Source organism: Dendrobates tinctorius, unplaced genomic scaffold, assembly GCF_039654945.1.
Source record: "Dendrobates tinctorius isolate UK_male_01 unplaced genomic scaffold, ASM3965494v1 ptg000005l, whole genome shotgun sequence".
In the NCBI taxonomy this organism is placed as follows: Eukaryota; Metazoa; Chordata; class Amphibia; order Anura; family Dendrobatidae; genus Dendrobates; species Dendrobates tinctorius.
In genome coordinates this window covers 19,517,227-19,544,828 of record NW_027361673.1, presented here as the reverse complement: position 1 = coordinate 19,544,828, position 27,602 = coordinate 19,517,227, and the positions used below count along the sequence as shown (strand labels likewise).

The following is a 27,602-nucleotide window of genomic DNA, read 5'->3' as shown; positions in this document are numbered from 1 at the left end:
CAATAGTCTCTCTCTGATGTATTTTGAAAGATTATCCTGCAAAATCCTTGAGAGCTTGGGGATACTGGTGTAAATATATAGAGTCCCAATCTAGTTTTAAGTTACAAAAAGAGACAGGAAGATTGTGGCATAAATTTTGAATGCACCTCTTCTAAGGGTTTCATGGATAGACATCATGGACCATAATTGGCTTCAGGGCCAAATGTTGTGTAGATTCATTAAATTTTTACCTTCCTGAAAAGGCCTTGGTATAATCATCAATTTCTATGTGCAGACGCAACCGGCTCTGTAGTTAAGAAGCTGGTACAATAGGTCATAAGCTTACTAACCCTTTCACAATGATTCCTACTAGTTAAGGTTTTGGATAGTAGGTAGCTATATTGCTATGATGTCTACTAGTTAGAGTTTTGTATAGTAGGTAACAATATTGCTAAGATGCTTACTAGTTAGGGTTTGGTATAGTAGGTAGCAATATTGCAATGATACCTACTAGTTAGGCTTTGGTATAGTAGGAAGCAATATTGCTATGATGCCTACTCGTAAGGGTTTGGTATAGCAGGTAGCAATATTGCTATGATGACTACTAGTTAGGTTTGGTATAGTAGGTAGCAATATTGCTATGATGACTACTAGTTAGGTTTGGTATAGTAGGTAGCAATATTGCAATGATGCCTACTAGTTATGGTTTGGTATTGTAGGTAGCAATATTGCTATGATGCCTATCAAATAGGGTTTGGTATAGTAGGTAGCAATATTGCTATGATGCCTACTAGTTAGGGTTTGGCATAGTAGGTAGCAATATTGCTATGATGCTTTCTAGTTAGCGTTTGGTAAAGTAGGTAGCAATATTGCTAATATTGCTATAATGACTACTAGTTAGAGTTTGTTATAGTAGGTAGCAATATTGCTATGATGACTACTAGTTAGGGTTTGTTATAGTAGGTAGCAATATTGCAATGATGCCTACTAGTAAGGGTTTGGTATAGCAGGTAGCAATATTGATATGATGCTTTCTAGTTAGTGCTTTGAAAAGTAGGTTGCAATATTGCTATGATGACTACTAGTTAGGGTTTGGTATAGTAGGTAGCAATATTGCAATGATGCCTAATAGTTAGGGTTTGGTATAGCAGGTAGCAATATTGCTATGATGCCTACTAGTTAGGGTTTGGTATAGTAGGTAGCAATCTTGCTATGATGCTTTCTAGTTAGGGTTTGGTATAGAAGGTAGCAATATTGCTGTGATGCCTTCTAATAAGGGTTTGGTATAGCAGGTAGCAATAATGCTATGATGCCTACTAGCAAGGGTTTAGTTTAGTAGGTAGCAATATTGCTATGATATTTACTAGTTAGTGTTTGGTATAGTAGGTAGCAATGTTACTTTGATGCCTACTAATTAAGGTTTGGTATAGTAGGTAGCAATATTGCTATGATGCCTACTAGTTAGGGTTTGGTATAGTAGGTAGCAATATTGATAGCAAGTGCTTAAACAAAACATTAAACTATAACAGTTTGAAAATTACAGATACCAAAGTAGTGTTGATTTAGTAATCTTTTCTTACATTTCAGCCCTTCTTTGGGGCCAATCTTAGCTGTGAGCTACTCACAATAAAAATAGATTAAGATGGAAAATACAAATTGCTGTGCTCATTTTCATTTTGTTGCAACTAAATGAGAAGGTCATTTTTCAATTTCATCACATGAAATTATTTCTTCGAGCTTTGTAAAAAAAATGTCTTAAGACTTAATCTCATTATCAGAAATGGTATAAAATTGCAAAGTACTTTTTTAAAAAAAGCCATTTTTCAATTTACTTATTATTAAAATTCCTATCTATTGTCAAAATTTGAAAGATTGTTTATAGTCTTGCTTATTGCTTGTTCTCTAAATTACTGGCCACTCCTGCAGTCTATCAACAGGGTCCGGTGGCCTCCCTCACAAGAAGCATAATGCTTTCCTATAGACCTTGCAAGCGCTGTTTTGACATTGGCCAGATCCAATACTGAAGAGGCAATGCTACTTTTGTCTGCAGCATAGGAGAGAGTAGAATATAGGCGGCAGTAATGATGGTGCTCACACCGCCTTCTGGTTAACGGGAAGCCTGGAGATACGGAGGCGGTGCACTCCTGTATAGCTGTTAAAAAAAATGATGATAGGATGCAATATTTCTGTTTTGGAAAAGTGGTGAAAAAATACAGGCAGACAGTAAATATAAATCCCCCCCCCAAAAAAAAAATATATATAAAATGATAATAATTGGAAAGAGTAAAATATATAAAAATGCAGAGCATTCTACCAGTACTGCAAACAATTCAGATGTCACACTTGTATTCAGTACCTAGCCTGAAGCAAAAGCACAAGAAAATATACAGAATTCTTAAATACGAGAAACCATAGAGCTTTCTATGCAAACCACATTGGTCACATGCCAAGAAATACCATGCTAAACCCTAGAGATATACCATGCTGAACAGTTTTACATTTCTATAATCAGCACAACTTAATCCGGAACAGATTGTTGTTCAATCAAGTATTAGGAACCCAGCATTTACAAAGAAATCCTTTTGCATACCTTTGCATTGATTTGTGTTTTTGTCCAGGATTGCCTTAGTCGATACAATCTTCCCATACCTGTAAGCAACAAACAGAAATTCATTCATTGCTGCTAAACATTTGCTGCATACCTATGTCAGCATTGTATTAAAAATGTGATTATTCCATCTCCTCTATTCATCCACACCTTCTTTATTATGTTCATGAGATAAAATACAATTTTGCAGCAGATGGAGAAATATTTCCAGAGGAATTAATATTATTACAAATCATTTAATCATCATTGCATACTACTATCAGTAAAATAATTATTTACAGTATTATACACTTAAAGGGTATGTTAAAAGGGGTCCTTGATCTTTGAGCAGGGGGTTGGACCAGATGGCCCAGGAGGTCCCTTCCAACGCTATGATTCTATGATTGATTCAATATCAAATCAGTGAGGGTCTCAATACCGGAAGTGCTACAGAAAAAAGAGTAACTTTGATATTAACCCGAGTTAGTACAAAACAAGTAATGATATAGTACATGTTTAACTTGTTAATAAATACTAACACATTCAGTATTTGCTCAGTATTTTAATCAGTATTTGTAAGCCAAAACCAGAAGAGTGGGTGAGAAATACAGAAGTGGTGACGTGTTTCTATTATACTTTTCCTCTGATTGTTCCACTTCTGATTTTGACTTACAAATACTGATGTAAAATACTGAGCGTGTGAACGTGGCCTAATATACACAGTATATGTTTAAAAGTTTATGTTTGGAAAAACATTTGTTCTGATTAGGGTACTGATTCGTTCATCATGAGCTCATCAACAATAAAAGCTTTTTTTTTTACCTATGATGAATAAACAAAAAAAATTGAGTCATGAAAGAATGAATGAATAAAATGGATGTTTTATTAATTTAAGCTGATCAATGGGGGTTTCAGACCCCCGTCATCCTGATAATGGTAACTTGCTCTAAGTTAAAGTAATTAACTTACAAAATACTGGATGATTTTTCATATTTTTGCTTTGTTTTTTTTCTCCTCTTCTACCAAGAGTCAAAATGCAAAACATAACCATATGAAGATTTGTTTTTCTTGTGGGACAATCTGTAATTTTATATAGCACTATTTTATTTTAGCAAGCAAGCAATGAACTGAAAATTCCAAGTGTGGTGAAATTGTGAGATATAATGCAACTCTGTCATGGTCTTTCATATTTTGTTTTTACAGTGTTAATACTGTGGTAAAATTACTCTGATTTATGATTTTCCTGGTCAGCAGGTGACGCCAATTTTACATAGTAGACTTTTTTCCCTTAAGAACATTTTTTTTGTATCCCCATTTTCTGAGACTATTTCTGTCCCACAATCACATCATGGTGGACTGATGCGAGCCAATGCACATGAACACTGGGATGTGTTCCATATAAATGCCAATGTCAGATATTGACAGTGACGTTTAAACAGTTAACAGCAGTGGTCAGAGCTTAGCTCTGGCTGCTGCTATTTGACACAGTTCCCGGCTCTGTAGCCTCCTTTTGACAAGTCTGGAAAGAGCTTAGCCCCTTATACCTATCCACACATGGGAATCCCTGCACTAAGATAAATGTACATGATTTTGCATTAAGGGGTTAATAGCCCGGATAACCCTTATAAGTGTTTCATTATTGCTAGATTGAGCAAACAAATGTTTTCATAATAAAGGTATTTAAATAGTTATGAACTGTGAGTCACAGTAAATCATTTCTCACCCTTTCTTACTATGTAGGTGTTCAAATTGAACTTTTCTCTTGGTCATGAAAACTTAAAACATTCCCTAAAGCGATTAGAGGGAGATCACTTCACAACAAAGGATATAAACGTACAGAGTCTCCCCTTTCCGACATTAGGCATAATAGTACACCCAAGTTGGAATCCCTCCCTTTGATGTGGGCTCTGGCGCTTAGCCCACATCTTTCCCGGCACATGTCAGCTGTTTTGAACAGTTGACATATGTCTCTTACAGCCACAGGTGGAATTGCGATCCACTCGGGGCTGTTGACTTGTTAAATGCCGCTGTCAATCTCTGGCAGTGGCATTTAACTCGTGCTTACCGGAAGCGTGCCAGAAATCCCGCCCATCGGTGACCCTGTCACATGATCGCGGGTCACCAATGGGTTTGCATGAGAACCAGAGGTGTCCAGCAGAGCTCTATGGTTGTCATAGCTGGAAATGCTACACACAGGTGATCTGCAGCTTCTTGTCTCCCAAGGAGACCATTAAAGCATAGAAAAAGTAAAAAGGTTTTTAAAACTATAAAAAAATAAAAAAATAAAAGTTCAAATGCCCCCCCTTTTGCCTCATTCAAAATAAAACAATAAAAAAATCAAACATACACATATCTGTTATTGCCGCACTCAGAATCGCCTGATATAACAACATAAAAAAAATTAACACAATCTTACCGATTGGAGGCGCATTGAGAAAAAATCAAAACTGCCAGAATTACATTTTTTTGGTCATCGCTACATTGCAATAAAATGCAATAAGAGGAGATCAAAAAATCGTATCTGCACCAAAATGGTATCAGTAAAAACATCAGCTCGGTGCAGAATAAAAATAAGCCCTCACTTAGCCCCAGATCCCAAAAAGTGAAGACACTACATGTTTTGGAAAATTGTGTCTTTTTTACCAAAGTTTGGATTTTTTTTCACCACTTAAATCAAAAGAACCTAGACATGTTTGAGGTCTATGAACTTGTAATGACCTGGAGAATCATAATGGCAGGTTAGTTTTTGCATAAAGTGAATATGGTAAAAAAAAACAAGTGTGGACATGCACTTTTTTTTGCAATTTCACCGCCGTTAGAATTTTTCTCCTGTTTTCCAGCAAAAACGAAAATACCTCCGGTCGTTAAGGGGTTAAGGAGCAATGTGATCAAAGAGTATAATAAAATGTAAATGTTATTGAAACACTATTATACGATAGATAATACATGATATAAAAACTACAGGAGCAAAAGAATCATTTACACATGGGGTGGCATGTAGACAAGCAGCAATAGTATAGCCATATGGTACATCTCACAATATGAGTCAAATAGCAATAATCCCAATATAGAGAATATGTGGCATATATAAATATAGAATGACTTGATGTCACTACACACTGAAGTAACAAAAGAAAATATCTGTGCAGTGAACCATTACAATGCTAGAAATTATACAAAAAACTTGATAATTTTATGATATACTTACAGAGTGATTGTATCACAGAAAAATATGCAAAAAGTGTACAAAAGACTCTTAGATGTAAAATTACAGTGCCCTAATGATTATGATGATATAAAGAGATAACAATAAGTCTCTATCATAGTATATGTGACCTGTGGCCCAAAATAAAAGTAAGACAAGCTATAACCATGAATATCCATAATCATATTAGCGGGTTACTGGTATCTTATATACATCTCTGGATATCATGCTACATTACATGTGGACACGATGGGAGAGACGTTTATGCTACTTACATCTCACCTGACCTTTTTTAATTTAATCTAAAAAAAATTTTCAGTGTGTTTTCTTATCTTTTTACTTACTGAGTTAGTAATAGGAATATCAGATAGATGCCTTTCTGTTACTAACCTGTAAAGCTTGATGTCAGCGGACATTACACAGCTGACTTCAACCCCATAGTCACATTACCCAGATTTCCAACGTGCCAAGGCAATTGGTAAGAGCTGAGGCTAAATGCCAGAATTGGTGCATCTAATCGATGCGATAGCTGCTGAGGGCTAGTCTTATTAGGCTGGGAAGAGGCCAATATCGACAGCCCTTCCCAGCCTATGAATGTCAGTCACCAGCTGTATGCTTTGCCTTAGCTATTAAAAATAAGTTAGAACCCACATTATTTTTTTAGGGTTCTCCATTTTTAATAACCAGTAAAGGCAAAGCTGATAGCTAGAGGCTGATATTAATAAGTTGGGAAGATCCATGGATATTATTCCCTGAATAATGAGCCTAGCTCTCAGCTGTCTGCTTTCACTTGACAGGTTATAAAAAATAAGGGGTCCTCACGTCATTTATTAGTAATAAATAAATAAATTAAAATAATGGCATGGCTACTTTTAATAACCACCTAGGTGAAAGCAGACAGCTGCTGCCTTATATTAATAGATTGGGAATGTCCATGGTTATTGGGCCACTTCCAACATACAAATATCAGTCTGCAGTCTCCTTAGAAGTGTCACATAATATTTGATGCACACATTCTGGTGCATAGCCTCAGCTGTTGTGAGTTCATTTTCCCCTTCGTCACTGAGGCCTGGTGAACTCCCTATTCTAGTGAAGGAAGGTAGTGAGCCAGATTATCAGGCATCTGGGACTAATGAAAACGATTGGCTGAGTGGAGTCACTGACTGGATTTAAGGCAGCCTACGCCCTTTCTGCCCTGCGGGTGATTTCTCTGTGGACTCTTGGACTCCAGTCTGATTCCTGCTCTCCTAAAGCTAAGTTTTCTGTTTTGCCTTTTGCATCTAAGATTTGTTTTTGTTTTTCTTGCTTTTTGGATTCTGCCACTCCCTGCTGGAGTGTGCAGTGTTCCGTGAGCTCTGTCTTCTGAAAGTACCTGAGTGCTGATTTAGTTTTTGAAGCTTAGTTGCTTCAGGGCCATTTTTATATCAGCTTGTTGGCTTTTGTCTCTGATAGGGTTTTGGCAGATTGCAGACAGCACCCTTCCTATCCATTCCTATCTAGGTAGTTTTTGGGCCCCGTCTTTGCTCAGTCTGTCTTTCTGTCTGTGTAAGTGTTTTCATCTTGCTTCACCGTCATTATATGTGGGGGGCTGCCTATTGCTTTGGGGTCTGCTCTGGGGCAGTTAGATTTTCCCTTTCCTTCTTTAGGCCTATGTATCTCTCCGGCTGTGATCGAGGGGTCTAGGTCATCGTAGGAACCCCCCACGGCTACTGCTAGTTGTGTTGATAGGTTCAGGGGTCTGCAATCTGATAGTTGCCAACTTCTCTGGTTTTCAGGACTTAGCTAGCATTTCTGTTTTTGCCTCCTACGGTGACTCAATCATAACAGAATCACCCGCCCAACCGCAGATCCTGGGGTACTCAATAGCAGGAAAGAATTGTGTTTAAAAAAAAAAAAAAAGGTGTGTGTATATTCTTTCCTCTATATCTCTGAGGCCGTAGGGGGAATTTTTTTTTCTCTCAATGGAGATAAAGCAAGTGTCTGATCGTGTGGAGCAGCTCGCTGCTGAAGTGCGAGGAATTTCCACCTATCTTGCTCGTTCACATGCTGTTGAACCAAAGATCCCCACACCTGATGTATTTTTTGGGGATCGATCTAAATTTTTGAGTTTCAAAAATAATTGTAAATTATTTTTTGCTTTGAAGCCTAACTCGTCAGGGAGCCCCGCGCAGCAGGTTAAAATTGTCATCTCTTTGCTGCTCGGCGATCCCCAGGATTGGGCGTTTTCTTTGAAACCAGATGACCCTATTCTGACTAATGTGAACGCATTTTTTCAAGCCTTGGGGTTGCTGTACGACGAACCTAATGCTATTGATCAGGCTGAAAAGACCCTGTTAGCATTGAACCAGGGTCGAGAATCTGCAGAGTTGTACTATCAAAAGTTCCGAAAGTGGGCGGTCCTTACTACCTGGAATAATAGTTCCTTGGCTGCTCTCTTTCGGAAGGGTTTGTCAGAAGCCGTAAAAGATACTATGGTGGGATTTCCTGTTCCCTCTGGTCTGGACGATTCTATGTCTTTAGCCATTCAGGTTGATCGGCGTTTACGTGAACGCAGGATTACACGAGAGGTGTTGCCAACGGTTGAACAGATGTCTGAACCTATGCAATGTGATAGAGTTTTGTCTAAGGTGCAACGTCAGGAATTCAGAAGGCGTAATAAGCTGTGTTTTTTCTGTGGAGATGCCTCACGTTATTTCTGTTTGTCCTAAACGTGAGAAACGCTTTGCACACACGTTTTCTGTTGGTGGGGTTCAGCCTAAGTTTCTTTTGGCGATTACTCTGATCTGTTCCCTGTCCACATTTTCCGCCAAGGCTTTTGTGGATTCGGGAGCAGCGCTAAACCTAATGGACTTGGATTTTGCTAAACGTTGTGGATCTCCGTTGACACCTCTGCAGACGCCTATCCCTTTGAGGGGGATTGATGCTACCCCTCTGGCTAAAAATAAACCTCAGTTTTGGACCCAGTTGGTCATGCGGGTCGCCCCAGACCACCAAGAAAATTGCAGATTTTTGGTGTTGCATGGTCTGCATGATGCCGTTGTTCTGGGGTTTCCCTGGTTGCAGATTCATAATCCAGTTTTGGATTGGAAGTCTGTGTCTGTGGTGAGTTGGGGTTGCCGGTGTACCTTTGGTGAGGCTCCGGTTTTTTCCACCTCTCCTCAGTCGCATGAGGTTCCTGACTATTTGGCGGACTACTATGATGTATTTAGTGAGAATGAGTCTGCGTCCTTGCCTCCTCATAGGAGTTATGACTGTGCAATTGAACTAAACCCGGGGTGTAAATTTCCTAAGGGTCGGCTCTTCAATATATCTGTACCCGAGCACGACGCTATGAGGTCCTATATTAAGGAGGCGTTGGAGAAGTGTCATATTAGACCATCCTCTTCACCCTTAGGTGCCGTTTTTTTTTTGTGGCCAAGAAGGATGGTTCTTTAAGGCCTTGTATTGATTATCGTGCCCTCAATAAAATTACTATTAAATATCAGTATCCGTTACCCCTGATTTCGGATCTATTCTCTAGAGTCAGAGGTGCTTGCTGGTTTACCAAGCTTGACCTCAGGGGTGCGTATAATCTTATCCGCATTAAGCAGGGGGATGAATGGAAGATGGCGTTTAATACTCCGAAGGGACATTTTGAGTACCTGGTGATGCCTTTTGGGCTCACTAATGCCCCTTCTGTCTTCCAGTGCTTCATGAACGACATTTTCCGAGACTTTGTCGATAAATTTTTGATTATCTATCTGGATGATATTTTGATCTTCTCCAAGGATTAGGATTCTCATGTGGAAAATATTCGGACTGTGTTCCGGATCTTGAGAGAGAATTCTCTGTATGTCAAAGGATCAAAATGCCTTTTTGGAGTACAGAGAATTTCTTTTTTGGGATTTATTTTGTCTCCGTCAACTATTGAAATGGACCCGGCCAAGGTACAGGCCATTTATGATTGGGTTCAGCCCACTTCTTTGAAGGCCCTCCAGAAGTTTTTGGGTTTTGTTAATTTTTATCGGAAATTTATAGCAAAATTTTCTAGTATTGCCAAACCATTGACTGACCTGACCAGGAAGGGTGCGGATGTGTTGAATTGGTCTCCGGAGGTGGTTGCTTCCTTTCAGGAGCTGAAGCATAGATTTACCTCCGCCCCGGTTCTGCGGCAACCTGATGTCTCACTCCCGTTCCAGGTAGAGGTGGATGCTTCTGAGATTGGTGCAGGAGCGGTGTTGTCCCAAAAGGATCCGGTAACATCTAAAATGAATCCCTGTGCTTTCTTTTCCCGTAAGTTCTCTTCATCTGAACGTAACTATGATGTGGGGAATCGGGAACTGTTGGCCATGAAATGGGCATTTGAGGAGTGGAGACATTGGTTGGAGGGAGCCAAACATCAAGTTGTGGTCCTCACTGACCACAAAAATTTGATTTACCTAGAGTCGGCTAAACGCTTGAACCCTAGACAGGCTAGGTGGGCCTTGTTTTTTACACGTTTTGATTTTGTGGTCTCTTTCCTTCCTGGAACTAAGAATGTCAAGGCAGACGCCCTCTCTAGGAGTTTCTTTGCTGATTCTCCTGTGGTGACCAAGCCTGCCACCATCTTAGGCGAAGGGGTAGTTCTTTCTGCCATCTCGCCCGATTTGAGACTTGCTCTGCAAGAGTTCCAGGAGGACAAACCTGAGCGCTGCCCCAGTGGAAAGTTGTATGTTCCTGACCAGTGGAAGAAGAGAGTGATGTCTGAAGTTCATTGCTCTGCATTGGCTGGTCATCCAGGTATTTTTGGTACTAGAGATCTGGTGAGTCGCTCTTTTTGGTGGCCCACCTTGTCTCATGATGTCAGGAATTTTGTGCAGTCCTGTGGGACTTGCTCCCGGTCTAAATCTTGTTCTCGCTCTAGTGGGTTGTTGATGCCTTTGCCGGTCCCCAGGAGGCCATGGACCCATATTTCAATGGATTTCATCTCTGATATGCCGGTCTCTCAAAGAATGACTGTTATTTGGGTGATTTGTGATAGGTTCTCTAAGATGGTTCATCTTGTACCACTCCCTAAGTTGCCATCTTCCTCTGAGTTGGTGCCTGTGTTTTTGCAACAGGTGGTTCGCTTGCACGGGATTCCTGAGAACATTGTATCTGACAGAGGAGTTCAATTTGTGTCTAAATTTTGGAGGACGTTCTGTTCCAAGTTGGGAATTCAGTTGTCCTTCTCCTCTGCTTTTTCACCCTCAGACCAATGGGCAGACAGAGAGAACAAACCAGACCTTGGAGTCGTATTTGAGATGTTTTATTTCCGCTGATCAGGATGATTGGGTTTCATTTTTGCCCTTGGCAGAATTTGCTTTAAATAATAGAGCTAGTTCTGCCACTTTGATGTCACCTTTTTTTTGTAACTTTGGTTTTCACCCTCGATTTTCTTCAGGGCAGGTGGAGCCTTCTGCCTGCCCAGGTGTTGACACTGTGGTGGAGAGAATGCACCAGATCTGGGACCAAGTGGTGGATAAGTTATCTCTCTCCCAGGAAAAGGCCCAGCGGTTTTCCAATCGACATAGGACCATTGGTCCCCAGTTTAAGATTGGTGATATGGTGTGTGTCATGGTCACGTGTGTCAGGACGCAGATGATGTCGCAAGGCGAACCCATAACACACGTGACCCTGGATACACCGCCTCCAGTGGGGCGAATTTAAATAATAAAGCGTGCAGGTGGATACGCCGCCTCCACCTGGCGGATTTAGGTATTACACGCCATGCATACATATATCTGGAAACACCGCCTCCAGTAAGGCGCATTTAAATAATAAGGGGGGAACCTGGGTAACTTTAACAATGGTGGGCCCTGCGATAGGGAATGGGAAAATGGAGACCTCCTGCACTCCCCTGAGCCAGTGTCCCTACACTCCTCACATTCCCTAAACAGGCTCCGCACCTGTCGCCGCACGCGTACCTTAACGCCCTTGCTCGCCCTGACCCTAAACCCTCACTAGGGAATGGGTCGGTGCGGAGACTAATCCCACCACTGCACTATTAACACACATGAGGAAAGAGACAATACAGGGGAAACACCACTTATCTTTGCTCTGTTGCGTGCGCTCCTAGCAACAGAGCCCACCACCTGTGTGCATCTTCTCCTCCACCCTGATCCATCACATAACTGGATCCATCACCATCGTGCAGCCTGGGAGCAGAGTCCATCACCACTTGCAGCAGTCCAGTACACAGAGTCCCAAGATGAGTCCAGCCTCTGCCAAGAATCCAAGCATGCTCGAGTCCAGTTCTCAGCAACCAAGTAGAGCATGCTGAGTGCAACTCTCTTCCTAGTCGCCACTCCTCTAAGCCATGCCCGCACTTCCCGCCGACACCATAAACTGCGACTCCACCAAGCCATGCCAGTCCTTCCTGCAGACACCATTAGCTGGCACTCATTCTCTCTGGCTGACTGCGCAGGACTCCTATCCAGCTCCATCCTTCCACCAGGCTCTCCAACAACTCAGAAAGAAATATCACCAGCGGTGAGTGAACCCCCTAAGCACACCTTTATAGGGAGTCACACCTGATTCCTAATTAAGTGCAACCTAACCTAAACCTAAGGTGCGATACCGCTAACCACCACCGGGGAGAGTCAAAACACCTTTGAACTCAACCAAAGTAAAAAAAGTTCACTTTGTGCTTTTAATACTGCCAGATCCAACACTGGATCATGACAGTGTGGTTATCATCAAAAAATATTGCTATGAAGGTGGCTTCTCCTAAGTTTAAGCCTAGATTTATTGGACCTTACAAGATTTTGGAGATTATTAATCCGGTCTCTTTTCGTTTGGCTCTTCCTGTCACATCTAAGATCCATAATGTGTTCCATAAGTCCTTGTTGAAGAGGTTTGTTGAGCCAGTTGTGCCTGAGGTGGCACCTCCGGACTCTGTATTGGTTGAAGGTAACTTGGAATATGAGGTAGAGAAAATTCTGGATTCTCGTCTGGCTAGACGGAGACTCCAGTATTTGGTTAAGTGGAAGGGTTATGGTCAGGAGGATAATTCCTGGGTCTCTGCCTCTGATATTCATGCCAAAAGATTGGTGCGTGCCTTTCATCGGGCTCACCCTGATTGCCCTGGTAGCGTTGTTGAGGGTTCGGTGACCCCTCCTCAAGTGGGGGGGTACTGTTGTGAGTTCATTTTCCCCTCCGTCACTGAGGCCTGGTGAACTCCCTATTCTAGTGAAGGAAGGTAGTGAGCCAGATTATCAGGCACCTTGGACTAATGAAGACGATTGGCTGAGTGGAGTCACTGACTGGATTTAAGGCAGCCTACGCCCTTTCTGCCCTGCGGGTGATTTCTCTGTGGACTCTTGGACTCCAGTCTGATTCCTGCTCTCCTAAAGCTAAGTTTTCTGTTTTGCCTTTTGCATCTAAGATTTGTTTTTGTTTTTCTTGCTTTTTGGATTCTGCCACTCCCTGCTGGAGTGTGCAGTGTTCCGTGAGCTCTGTCTTCTGAAAGTACCTGAGTGCTGATTTAGATTTTGAAGCTTAGTTGCTTCAGGGCCATTTTTATATCAGCTTGTTGGCTTTTGTCTCTGATAGGGTTTTGGCAGATTGCAGACAGCAGCCTTCCTATCCATTCCTATCTAGGTAGTTTTTGGGCCCCGTCTTTGCTCAGCCTGTCTTTCTGTCTGTGTAAGTGTTTTCATCTTGCTTCACCGTCATTATATGTGGGGGGCTGCCTATTGCTTTGGGGTCTGCTCTGGGGCAGTTAGATTTTCCCTTTCCTTCTTTAGGCCTATGTATCTCTCCGGCTGTGATCGAGGGGTCTAGGTCATCGTAGGAACCCCCCACGGCTACTGCTAGTTGTGTTGATAGGTTCAGGGGTCTGCAATCTGATAGTTGCCAACTTCTCTGGTTTTCAGGACTTAGCTAGCATTTCTGTTTTTGCCTCCTACGGTGACTCAATCATAACAGAATCACCCGCCCAACCGCAGATCCTGGGGTACTCAATAGCAGGAAAGAATTGTGTTTAAAAAAAAAAAAAGGTGTGTGTATATTCTTTCCTCTATATCTCTGAGGCCGTAGGGGGAATTTTTTTTTCTCTCAATGGAGATAAAGCAAGTGTCTGATCGTGTGGAGCAGCTCGCTGCTGAAGTGCGAGGAATTTCCACCTATCTTGCTCGTTCACATGCTGTTGAACCAAAGATCCCCACACCTGATGTATTTTTTGGGGATCGATCTAAATTTTTGAGTTTCAAAAATAATTGTAAATTATTTTTTGCTTTGAAGCCTAACTCGTCAGGGAGCCCCGCGCAGCAGGTTAAAATTGTCATCTCTTTGCTGCTCGGCGATCCCCAGGATTGGGCGTTTTCTTTGAAACCAGATGACCTTATTCTGACTAATGTGAACGCATTTTTTCAAGCCTTGGGGTTGCTGTACGACGAACCTAATGCTATTGATCAGGCTGAAAAGACCATGTTAGCATTGAACCAGGGTCGAGAATCTGCAGAGTTGTACTATCAAAAGTTCCGAAAGTGGGCGGTCCTTACTACCTGGAATGATAGTTCCTTGGCTGCTCTCTTTCGGAAGGGTTTGTCAGAAGCCGTAAAAGATACTATGGTGGGATTTCCTGTTCCCTCTGGATTCTATGTCTTTAGCCATTCAGGTTGATCGGCGTTTACGTGAACGCAGGATTACACGAGAGGTGTTGCCAATGGTTGAACAGACGTCTGAACCTATGCAATGTGATAGAGTTTTGTCTAAGGCGCAATGTCAGGAATTCAGAAGGCGTAATAAGCTGTGTTTTTTCTGTGGAGATGCCTCACGTTATTTCTGTTTGTCCTAAACGTGAGAAACGCTTTGCACACACGTTTTCTGTTGGTGGGGTTCAGCCTAAGTTTCTTTTGGCGATTACTCTGATCTGTTCCCTGTCCACATTTTCCGCCAAGGCTTTTGTGGATTCGGGAGCAGCGCTAAACCTAATGGACTTGGATTTTGCTAAACGTTGTGGATCTCCGTTGACACCTCTGCAGACGCCTATCCCTTTGAGGGGGATTGATGCTACCCCTCTGGCTAAAAATAAACCTCAGTTTTGGACCCAGTTGGTCATGCGGGTCGCCCCAGACCACCAAGAAAATTGCAGATTTTTGGTGTTGCATGGTCTGCATGATGCCGTTGTTCTGGGGTTTCCCTGGTTGCAGATTCATAATCCAGTTTTGGATTGGAAGTCTGTGTCTGTGGTGAGTTGGGGTTGCCGGTGTACCTTTAGTGAGGCTCCGGTTTTTTCCACCTCTCCTCAGTCGCATGAGGTTCCTGACTATTTGGCAGACTACTATGATGTATTTAGTGAGAATGAGTCTGCGTCCTTGCCTCCTCATAGGAGTTATGACTGTGCAATTGAACTAAACCCGGGGTGTAAATTTCCTAAGGGTCGGCTCTTCAATTTATCTGTACCCGAGCACGACGCTATGAGGTCCTATATTAAGGAGGCGTTGGAGAAGTGTCATATTAGACCATCCTCTTCACCCTTAGGTGCCGTTTTTTTTTGTGGCCAAGAAGGATGGTTCTTTAAGGCCTTGTATTGATTATCGTGCCCTCAATAAAATTACTATTAAATATCAGTATCTGTTACCCCTGATTTCGGATCTATTCTCTAGAGTCAGAGGTGCTTGCTGGTTTACCAAGCTTGACCTCAGGGGTGCGTATAATCTTATCCGCATTAAGCAGGGGGATGAATGGAAGACGGCGTTTAATACTCCGAAGGGACATTTTGAGTACCTGGTGATGCCTTTTGGGCTCACTAATGCCCCTTCTGTCTTCCAGTGCTTCATGAACGATATTTTTCGAGACTTTGTCGATAAATTTTTGATTATCTATCTGGATGATATTTTGATCTTCTCCAAGGATTGGGATTCTCATGTGGAAAATATTCGGACTGTGTTCCGGATCTTGAGAGAGAATTCTCTGTATGTCAAAGGATCAAAATGCCTTTTTGGAGTACAGAGAATTTCTTTTTTGGGATTTATTTTGTCTCCGTCAACTATTGAAATGGACCCGGCCAAGGTACAGGCCATTTATGATTGGGTTCAGCCCACTTCTTTGAAGGCCCTCCAGAAGTTTTTGGGTTTTGCTAATTTTTATCGGAAATTTATAGCAAAATTTTCTAGTATTGCCAAACCATTGACTGACCTGACCAGGAAGGGTGCGGATGTGTTGAATTGGTCTCCGGAGGCGGTTGCTTCCTTTCAGGAGCTGAAGCATAGATTTACCTCCGCCCCGGTTCTGTGGCAACCTGATGTCTCACTCCCGTTCCAGGTAGAGGTGGATGCTTCTGAGATTGGTGCAGGAGCGGTGTTGTCCCAAAAGGATCCGGTAACATCTAAAATGAATCCCTGTGCTTTCTTTTCCCGTAAGTTCTCTTCATCTGAACGTAACTATGATGTGGGGAATCGGGAACTGTTGGCCATGAAATGGGCATTTGAGGAGTGGAGACATTGGTTGGAGGGAGCCAAACATCAAGTTGTGGTCCTCACTGACCACAAAAATTTGATTTACCTAGAGTCGGCTAAACGCTTGAACCCTAGACAGGCTAGGTGGGCCTTGTTTTTTACACGTTTTGATTTTGTGGTCTCTTTCCTTCCTGGAACTAAGAATGTCAAGGCAGACGCCCTCTCTAGGAGTTTCTTTGCTGATTCTCCTGTGGTGACCAAGCCTGCCACCATCTTAGGCGAAGGGGTAGTTCTTTCTGCCATCTCGCCCGATTTGAGACTTGCTCTGCAAGAGTTCCAGGAGGACAAACCTGAGCGCTGCCCCAGTGGAAAGTTGTATGTTCCTGACCAGTGGAAGAAGAGAGTGATGTCTGAAGTTCATTGCTCTGCATTGGCTGGTCATCCAGGTATTTTTGGTACTAGAGATCTGGTGAGTCGCTCTTTTTGGTGGCCCACCTTGTCTCTTGATGTCAGGAATTTTGTGCAGTCCTGTGGGACTTGCTCCCGGTCTAAATCTTGTTCTCGCTCTAGTGGGTTGTTGATGCCTTTGCCTGTCCCCAGGAGGCCATGGACCCATATTTCAATGGATTTCATCTCTGATATGCCGGTCTCTCAAAGAATGACTGTTATTTGGGTGATTTGTGATAGGTTCTCTAAGATGGTTCATCTTGTACCACTCCCTAAGTTGCCATCTTCCTCTGAGTTGGTGCCTCTGTTTTTGCAACAGGTGGTTCGCTTGCACGGGATTCCTGAGAACATTGTATCTGACAGAGGAGTTCAATTTGTGTCTAAATTTTGGAGGACGTTCTGTTCCAAGTTGGGAATTCAGTTGTCCTTCTCCTCTGCTTTTCACCCTCAGACCAATGGGCAGACAGAGAGAACAAACCAGACCTTGGAGTCGTATTTGAGATGTTTTATTTCCGCTGATCAGGATGATTGGGTTTCATTTTTGCCCTTGGCAGAATTTGCTTTAAATAATAGAGCTAGTTCTGCCACTTTGATGTCACCTTTTTTTTGTAACTTTGCTTTTCACCCTCGATTTTCTTCAGGGCAGGTGGAGCCTTCTGCCTGCCCAGGTGTTGACACTGTGGTGGAGAGAATGCACCAGATCTGGGACCAAGTGGTGGATAAGTTATCTCTCTCCCAGGAAAAGGCCCAGCGGTTTTCCAATCGACATAGGACCATTGGTCCCCAGTTTAAGATTGGTGATATGGTGTGGTTATCATCAAAAAATATTGCTATGAAGGTGGCTTCTCCTAAGTTTAAGCCTAGATTTATTGGACCTTACAAGATTTTGGAGATTATTAATCCGGTCTCTTTTCGTTTGGCTCTTCCTGTCAGATCTAAGATCCATAATGTGTTCCATAAGTCCTTGTTGAAGAGGTTTGTTGAGCCAGTTGTGCCTGAGGTGGCACCTCCGGACCCTGTATTGGTTGAAGGTAACTTGGAATATGAGGTAGAGAAAATTCTGGATTCCCGTCTGGCTAGACAGAGACTCCAGTATTTGGTTAAGTGGAAGGGTTATGGTCAGGAGGATAATTCCTGGGTCTCTGCCTCTGATATTTATGCCAAAAGATTGGTGCGTGCCTTTCATCGGGCTCACCCTGATTGCCCTGGTAGCGTTGTTGAGGGTTTGGTGACCCCTCCTCAAGGGGGGGTACTGTTGTGAGTTCATTTTCCCCTCCGTCACTGAGGCCTGGTGAACTCCCTATTCTAGTGAAGGAAGGTAGTGAGCCAGATTATCAGGCATCTGGGACTAATGAAGACGATTGGCTGAGTGGAGTCACTGACTGGATTTAAGGCAGCCTACGCCCTTTCTGCCCTGCGGGTGATTTCTCTTTGGACTCTTGGACTCCAGTCTGATTCCTGCTCTCCTAAAGCTAAGTTTTCTGTTTTGCCTTTTGCATCTAAGATTTGTTTTTGTTTTTCTTGCTTTTTGGATTCTGCCACTCCCTGCTGGAGTGTGCAGTGTTCCGTGAGCTCTGTCTTCTGAAAGTACCTGAGTGCTGATTTAGTTTTTGAAGCTTAGTTGCTTCAGGGCCATTTTTATATCAGCTTGTTGGCTTTTGTCTCTGATAGGGTTTTGGCAGATTGCAGACAGCAGCCTTCCTATCCATTCCTATCTAGGTAGTTTTTGGGCCCCGTCTTTGCTCAGCCTGTCTTTCTGTCTGTGTAAGTGTTTTCATCTTGCTTCACCGTCATTATATGTGGGGGGCTGCCTATTGCTTTGGGGTCTGCTCTGGGGCAGTTAGATTTTCCCTTTCCTTCTTTAGGCCTATGTATCTCTCCGGCTGTGATCGAGGGGTCTAGGTCATCGTAGGAACCCCCCACGGCTACTGCTAGTTGTGTTGATAGGTTCAGGGGTCTGCAATCTGATAGTTGCCAACTTCTCTGGTTTTCAGGACTTAGCTAGCATTTCTGTTTTTGCCTCCTGCGGTGACTCAATCATAACACTCAGCTATTTCTGATTGCCCTGGTGCTGTAGCAATTGGGGTAATTTTGGGGGGGTTAGTAATGGAGAGGTGTCAGTAATACACCCCCACTGCTAGCGTAGTAGTAAAAATAAACACACAGACAGAAAAAATGTATTTAAATAATCTCATTTTTATGGCTGAGATAGTAAAATGCTGTATTATACATGGCAAAAACCAGTAGGAATAAATATGAAAATATGCATCATGTGAACATAGGCTTACTGTATATTTTTTATGTTCAGGTTCTTAGATTGCATTCTGTGCTTAGTAGTTGGATAATGTCTATTAATCTGATGCAACCTGTTATGTTTTGACATGGGAATATAACTTATAAAACCTGCTGACAGAAAGTTCATGCCAATAAGATAAATTGAGTCTTAAGTTATGGCAGACATCCAAGCAATACATGTAGTAATTAGCTTTTAGTGTTCAGCTTCAGTCAATGAATGTAAAAGGCAGTTGTGATCTCAAATGACACTGATAGAGAAGATAGTCTCAGTTTACGCTAATGTTCAATGTTATTCCAATTAATGATATTCTCTGTTTACAATTCTTTATATATAACTGATACAGGAAAGATGTATATCTTTGTACCGTGTTAGCCAGTAGATAGAAAAATATTCAGGATTGAGAGTAGTCTCGAAAGCTTGCAATGTGTTACCATCTTTTCAGTTAGCCATTAAAAGGTATCAACTACTGAGGACTCTCAATCCTGAATATTTTTCTTATATATAACTGTACATTTACTTATCTTGGCATAGATTCAAGTCGTCTGGGGGTTTTCAAATCTGTCGAATAGGGTGCATTTCTCCTAAGGGTTCATTGTGCCAGTCATTTCATATTTAGAACAGATACTCTTATGTATAAATCTGGAAATATTTATAAAGTGCTCTGAAAGCACTTTATATATATTTTTTCTACTGGCTAACATGGTACCAAACCACTTTTTTTGTTTTTCTAGAAATATTGGCCCACAGGCACTCAACATTGCCACACACTTCTTAGTAGAGTTTCAGACTGCCATAATGGCATGTACAGGATTAATGTTCAGTCTGTTTTCCTATGTCTAAATCTAAATATTGTAGTAAAGGTAAAAAGTCTTGTTGGCAAACCTCCTGGTGTTACGAGATCCACTGGGTAGCCCCTAAACTGTGCCCGTGTGCCAAAGATTTTGATAAATTGTTATTCTGTGTCCACGCAGAGCACAATTTAGGAATTACTTTTTTTAAATAATTTGGATTGAATTCTCAAAAAGGAATAATTTCCAATGGAAAGATTTCTCAGTAAATATTTTTCTGTGTAGCAACATGAATTCACATAAACTGAGAACATATAAATGACAACCGTTAGTGTCAATAAAGATGACGAAAAAAGAGAGTGTGATGTACAAGAGAGCAGACTAATATTTTTAAAAGGAACCTCTCACCCCCCAGGTGTTTTTAAGTAAAAGAGCCACCTTGTGCAGCACTAGTGCTGCATTCTGTCAAGGTGGCTCTTTTATTTAGCGTCCCTTCCACCGCAGAAATAAGCATTTTAAAATTAGCCAGAAGTTTGACCGGGGGCAGGTCTTTCCCCCTCTGACACTGACGCCTAGCATCCATCATTCATTTCCTCCTCAGTATTTGCTCCACCTCCTCAGCGTTCACTTCAAATGTTGGCGCCTGCGCTGTAATATATTTTCTTGGGCATGCGCAGTTAGCGCTGCCCTTCTCTGACATCACATGATGTCCTTCCTACCGCGCCTGCGTGGCCACGCATCCAAGTATTGTAAATGTATCTAGATTTTCTGTTGAAGGTTCACAATAGGGGTGACAGTGTGAAAATATCATTAAATTATACAGGATAGGAAAATTGTGGTCAGACAATCCGCACTGCGAATCAGTAATAAAGGATTATTATTACAGTGGTCTTTATTCGACACGTTTCAGAGTTTCACAGAACTCCTTCCTTGGGAAAAACGACCCGGTTTAGGTGGTTTTTCCTGAGGAAGGAGTTCTGTGAAACTCTGAAATGCGTTGAATAAAGACCACTGTAATAATAATCCTTTATTAGTGATTCGCAGCCCGGATTGTCTGTATCCTGTATCTTCTACGCCGGTCCCTCATGGATCTGTGGTTCTGCAGCAGTGAATCCTCCATGCTCATTACAAGCTCCATCTGGTGAGTGTATTACTTATAAATTGATATACATACACTGGATAATGCACTATTGCGCTATTTCTCTTCAATAGTATCCTTAATATCATTAAATTGTAACAGTTTTTTCTGGAGAACTTGCAGCAGAATGTCAGTGTCTGCCTCTAGTTTCTCGCTCCTCCTTCCCCCTTTCCTCTCCATATAAACTTATGAGCACCAGCTGCTGTCTCTTATCTCAGTAATAGGAAAGTCTGTGTTCTTTGAAGACAGATTTTGCCTGTAAATGGAAAATATTGAGAATAAAAGATCAGTCAAGGAGGAGAATGATTTCTGTGGTAAGCTATATTGTAAAGTTTCTTATTTTCCAGTTTACTATTTCTGAAAAAAAATGTATGGTTTCTCTTTAAAGGGGTTGTTAACCACAAAGGCAACCCCTTCTTAATCACTTATTTTCCCTGTTATAAAACAATAACACCTATGCTCACCTCCGGTGCTGGCGCCATTGCATTGGTGTCAATACTCTCTCTCCTGGGGCTTGCGTGACATTGTTATGTCATGTCAGCAATGCTGTCAATCAGCAACTGGTTCACTTTCAACTCCTCAGATAAAATCAGATCGGCCACAGCTTTCACTTCCTCTAGATGTTGGTTAAGTCCAAAGGAGGAAAGAGTGAAGCACCCCCAATGACCACAGGGAACATTATGTCACATGAGATCTTCAGAGAGCTATTGTCAGCGCTGAAACAGTGCTGGCACCAGAAGTGAGCACACCTGTCATTATTGTCATTATTTTATAATGGGGAAAGTTAGTGATTGAGAAGGGGTTGTCCAAGTATGGGACAACCCATTAATTATAAATTTTGAAGGATAAGACATCTAATTTTATGAGAGTAGAAAAAGATTTTTGGATTTTCCACATTGTTTTGGGAAAAATAAATGGGGTAAAATGGCCAATGATCTCTAACGTTTAAAATAGTAAAGATTTTTTTAGTAAGAAGATTTTTTATCTCTTCATCTCTTCTCTATGCCCTATCCATTTATAAATACACATGTCAGCAATATTTTTTTACAATTTTTTTCATTTCAAAGGGGAATTATACTTTGAAAATAGATTAAATAGAAGTGATACGGAGAATTCTTAGTATAAATGTCACAACTCTGTTGTCGAATGTCCCGAGACCATTCCTGTCCCTTATGCTAGTGGCGCCCTAGCTCGCCTTGTTCCCCGGATTACTTCTGATGGTGAGGACACCAGTGCCATGTACCTTGCCTTTGCTCCTGAATCCACCCTCAGTCTGTACCCTTCACCCACACAGGGAAGAGGGGAGTAGAAATGTACCGTAATATGCCAACCATACTAACAAGGTAATATAAGCAGGGATAATGGAAAATACCAATCATGCAAATATGCTGAGTGTCCGAGGACCAGGAGAATCCTTCCCTGTCCCTAACGCTAGGGGTGCCCTAGCTCACCTTGTTCCCTGGATTACTTCTGATGGTGAAGATGCCAGGGCCACATACCTTGCCACAGCTCCTGAATCTGCCATCAGTCTGTACCCTTCCCACACTCAGGTAAGAGTGGAGTAGTAATGTAATGCATAAACTAGACTAACAAGGTAATACAAACAGGAATAAAGGAAAATACCAATCATACAAATATATGGCACAGTGGCTCAGTGGTTAGCACTGGGGCCTTGCAGTGCTGGAGTCCTGGGTTCAAATCCCACCAAGGACAACATCTGCAAGGAGTTTGTATGTTCTCCCCGTGTTTGCATGGGTTTCCTCCAGGTACTCTGGTTTCCTCCCACATTCCAAAGACATAATGATAGTTTGTGTGCCCCATCGGGGACAGAGATGGTAATATTTGCAAACTGTAAACCGCTGCAGAATATGTTGGCCCTATATAAAAAAATTAAAATAAAGATAAAGATTAGTCATACAAGCAACAGAGGTAAACACCATGGAGTAGAGGATGGGGTAAAACCAAAGTAGGAGAAGGAGGGGAATTATCACACACGCAAAACCTAGCAACAGTCACAGATAAATCCACAAAATGCCTTCTCATACAACAACCACAAACCACCATCTCCTAACCATGCAGCATAAGCTAGCACTGGCAATTAGTCTTTGCCAGAGCCCAGATTATATTGGCGATGGGAGTGGCTATCTGTGAACAGCTGAGAGCTTTAATGCTAAAAGTAGGAGAAATCAAATGCTGGCACCTCTCTTTTGCAGTAAATCCATGACAATAATCTGGATTAATTTATTTATATGAGAAGGAATATGAATCTTAAGTAGAAAGGTTCAGATTTATCATGATTTGAGGCCAAATATTATAGATAACTTATTTAGAACATGAGAATAATTTGGATGAGATGTAAGTGGAGATAAAACAAATAACAAGATGTCACCACCAGAAAATAAAGTGCACGTATGAGAGAGGAGTTTCCATTCAAATTTACGGTCACTCCCCTACATAGGGAGCTGTGTTTTTCCTGGTGCTTCGTTGCACCTTCAATCAGCTGATGAACAGTCACAATGCTTTTTGCAGCTGAAATAAACAGCTAAATGTATTCGTTTCAAAGGGCAAAGAATTCATAAAAGCAAATAATTTATTTGAGACATTAAACTAAACATATTGAGTTTCCTTTGCTAAAAAGTTGTGATAAGCCAAAGCACATGTGACATCTGAATGACATTTTCATTTGAGGAATTAATTGTTGATATAAGATGTACATGAGATGATTTACTATTTATCTGTTTAGTATTATTACATAATGCCAGTCAACCTGGTATACTCTATTACAAAAAGCCAAACAAATGTTTACCGTTGTCCAGCTCCTAGATATGCCGAACACGTAATGCAGTATGTGCCATGAAAACAAAGTAATCCTATTTCATTTCCTTCTAACTTCTTAGTGATTGCTTTTGTGAGTATCCTTGTACAAGGCCTGCAGAGGAAGTTCATTTATGTGGAAAGGGAACATGATATACAACGTGTTGTCAGAGAACACACCACAAAATACTGCTTACTAGACCTACAGCACAATGCAAAACTTTTTTGTTCTTTTTAAACAAATAATATCACTAAACCAGAGAATGCTCAAGTAATAGTTTATGAGAAAACACTGCCTGAATGTGTATATTTTATGGGAATTTATCAGATTCCCCAAGGCCCCCAAACCAACTCCTAACTTACAGAGTCATATTCTGGCATTTTAATCAAGTGTATGATGTTCCAAAGCCGTGCTGATATGAGCAGCAAAAACGCTTTTATATCGCCACTCATGATATGCTAATTAGCCAGGACCATTCTATTGGGCATCTATACCCCCAAATTCATCCTGACCTCAGAAACTATAATTACGCCCCCTTCTCATCAAAGCTTTAGTGCAGAATATTGTGTGACATCTCCTGCACATAAGCTATGAAGAAGAGCAGTGAAAGAGAGGTCAGTCTTGCTGAAGGGACGTGATTACATTACCTTAAGTCACACTTGTCAAGGGTAAAGAAAAGGAATATAACTTGGAGTTTAATCGATTGACAAGCATGTTTTATTAGTCAGAAAATAGTTTTTAGTTAAATAAAAAATAGGATAAACAAGGTACAAAAAGACAGACAGGCAACAATAACTGATATATTGCATACATGTAAACAGTTATCAAATTATATCCACTAGATATGCATGGAATCTCTAAAACTGGTGACATAATAATAAAAAAAACAATTATTTTATATATAAAGCTCAAAGTGTGTATGTATGTGTGTATGTATGTGTGTATGTGTGTATGTCCGGGATAGGCATCTGCACCGTCGCAGCTACAGTCACAAAATTTGGCACAGTCACACGTCTGGACCCCGAGAGCGTCCTAAGCTATGTTGTGAGGCGAAATTTTAACCCTGCGCGTTGCAATTCACCAAACAATTTTGCCCCTATCTACATACTGGGGAAAAAGTGTGTGCGTGCCAAGCCCCGCCCCTCATTATGATGTCATAATGCCCCTATTTGCATAATGGGGAAGCAGTGTGTGCGTATCAAGCCCCGCCCCTCATTATGATGTCACAATGGTTGCCATGGCGACACTGATGTCATCATAGGTTGCAAGCCCCGCCGCCGCTCATTATGATGTCATAATGGTTGACTATGGGATGGAGGATGAGTGATGGGTATATGGGCACTGGACTATGGGATGGAGGATATGTATGATGAGTATATGGGCACGGGACTATGGGATGGCGGATATGTATATGGGCACGGGACTATGGGATGGAGGATGTGTGATGGGTATATGGGCACTGGATTATGGGATGGAGGATATGTATGTTGGGTATATGGGCATGGGACTATGGGATGGCGGATATGTATGATGGGTATATGGGCACGGGACTATGGGATGGAGGATGTATGATGGGTATATGGGCATGGGACTATGAGATGAAGGATGTGTGATGGGTATATGGGCACTCGACTATGGGATGGCGGATATGTATGATGGGTATATGGGCACAGGACTATGGGATGGAGGATATGTATGATGGGTATATGGGCATGGGACTATGGGATGGAGGATATGTATGATGGGTATATGGGCACGGGACTATGGGATGGAGGATAATTATAATTTGCTATAGCTAACCACAGTTAGTAACTATGCCCAGGCAGCGCCGGGCTCTTCAGCTAGTATCATATAAATTTGCTAGCAATTGAAAGAGGATACCACTTTACCTATTGATTTAGTAAGTTAGGTTTGTTTACAGAGAAAATGAAGTCACCAACGCACGTTTCGCCATTTAAGTTGTTAACTTTCTCAAGGGGAGTTATCAAGGGGTATAGAAGGCCCACTGGTTTAGTCTTGGCTAATTAGCATATTATATGCATTGATATAAAAGTGTTTTTGCTACTCATATCAGCAGAGTTTTGAAGCAGGACACACTTGAAAGAAAATAGCTTTGAAAGATACTGGCAGGAATTTGGGGGGCCTTGGGGAACGTTGCAGGTTTCCTTTAAGAAAATATCAACCACAAAATAGGGAAATTGACAAATGAAGCAATCTCTCTTTCTGTAACCTTTTTCCCCACCATTATCATAAGTTGGGCAATTGGCTTGCCAAAAACATCACAGTCACTTGATGACATAATTGGATCTTCCTGCTTTCGTGGATGGTATGACAAGATTTTTGTTCGAGACAATGGTTTCAGACTATGTTCCCTCTGTTAGCAGGCTATTTGATAATCACAGAGCACCAGAAGATAGGTGTACAGACCCTGATTACAGCGATGTGACACTTACTAGGCCATGTTTTGCCATTTCAATATAATCAGTGTTTTATCAGCAGATTATTACTACAGGACAATTGACCTGGTGCCACTCAGTCCAACCACAGAACCAGCAATGATTAGAAGCTTTCTGTCAACATACAATGTACACAGCTGCCAGTCAGTGGTGTGAGCGGTGTTATACACAGTTCAACAACTGATCTCTGTTAGATCTGCAGCAGAGCAAACTGTGATACTTTGCTGAAATAATGGTCACTGTCCCTACCTCATGCTGCTGTCAGGTTACAAAGCAAAACATAATGACAGATTCCATTTAATTATTTTAGAGGGTTTTTTTTAAGTCCCAAACATTATACCCCTCTTCTTTATTGGTGCACTAAAGAGCCACCTACCCCTCATTCCCACTTCCAGAAACTTTTGCCAATCTATAGTTTATTAATAATGAATATTGATGTTTACTACTAGCAGACACATCCGGAAGTAGCAGTGCTTTGGACGCAGCGTATGTTCACTGCGTCCAAAGCGCTGCAGTCTGTTGAATGCAGGTAAATGCACATCTGTCCACTGAACCATGACTTGAAATGTCTGGTGGGATGCGCCACATGTCTGTCTCCGCGGGTGATCCATGGGCATCTGTGGACGCATAGTGGACATAGGATTTCTTGAAATCCCATCTACTATGCTGTAACATCTGGCATAGGTACGCAGCATCAAATCTGCAGCAAATACTGATTGTGTGCATACACCCTTACAGTAGGAAAATCTGTTAGTGGTAGGAAAATGGGAAAAAAAATCCTAGTGCAGTGAAGTTGTAAAACAAATGCAATTCTACAATAGTTTTTCGAGTTTTATTATTACAGTATTCATTGTATGGTAAAAATGAAGTTGATTCTCCAAGTCAGTACGATTAAAGTAATGTCATACTTGAATGTATAATATATATATATATATATACACTGTATATATATATATATGTGTGTGTCTAATATATACTTACCTTTTAATGTCTTCACATCCTGTTCCGTCCAGATGTGTCTGGATCCCAGAATTCCAAGCGGCGGAAGTTCACCGACCGCCATATTGGGACACCCAAGTGATGGGTGTCTCAATATGGAAACTGCTGGTGGTACCAGCCTCTTGCGCGGGACCACCAGCGGAACACCATTGCACCACACACACACTGTATATGCTGTACGCACCACACACACACAAACACACACTGTATATGCAGTACGCACCACACACACACACACTCTGTATATGCCATACACCACCACACACACTGTATAGTTCATACGCAACCTCTTGCGTGATATCACCAGTGGCACACGGTGGCGAACACACCACCGGGATCAGCAGAATGATTCACTGACTGCCATCTTTGTACAGGAGGAGCACATGTGCAGGTATAATGTGACCATCGCTATCTGTCTGTATAAAGATGGTGGCGGTCTGATTTAGTGCACCTGCGTGAATTCCGCGCAGGTGCAGTGAATCATTCAGCTGA

The 27,602-nt window shown here is 41.7% G+C and overlaps 1 protein-coding gene across 3 annotated transcripts in view; it reads right to left on the bottom strand.

The window, feature by feature from the left end:
- The window catches only part of RBMS3 (RNA binding motif single stranded interacting protein 3), a 1,042,190-nt gene that overhangs the window by 690,247 nt on the left and 324,341 nt on the right, over nt 1–27,602 (bottom strand). For all 3 annotated transcript variants that reach the window (XM_073568606.1, XM_073568614.1, XM_073568622.1), the window contains exon 3: nt 2,570–2,628. In XM_073568606.1, the coding sequence (XP_073424707.1) occupies nt 2,570–2,628 (59 nt within the window). The remainder of the gene's footprint in view (nt 1–2,569; nt 2,629–27,602) is intronic.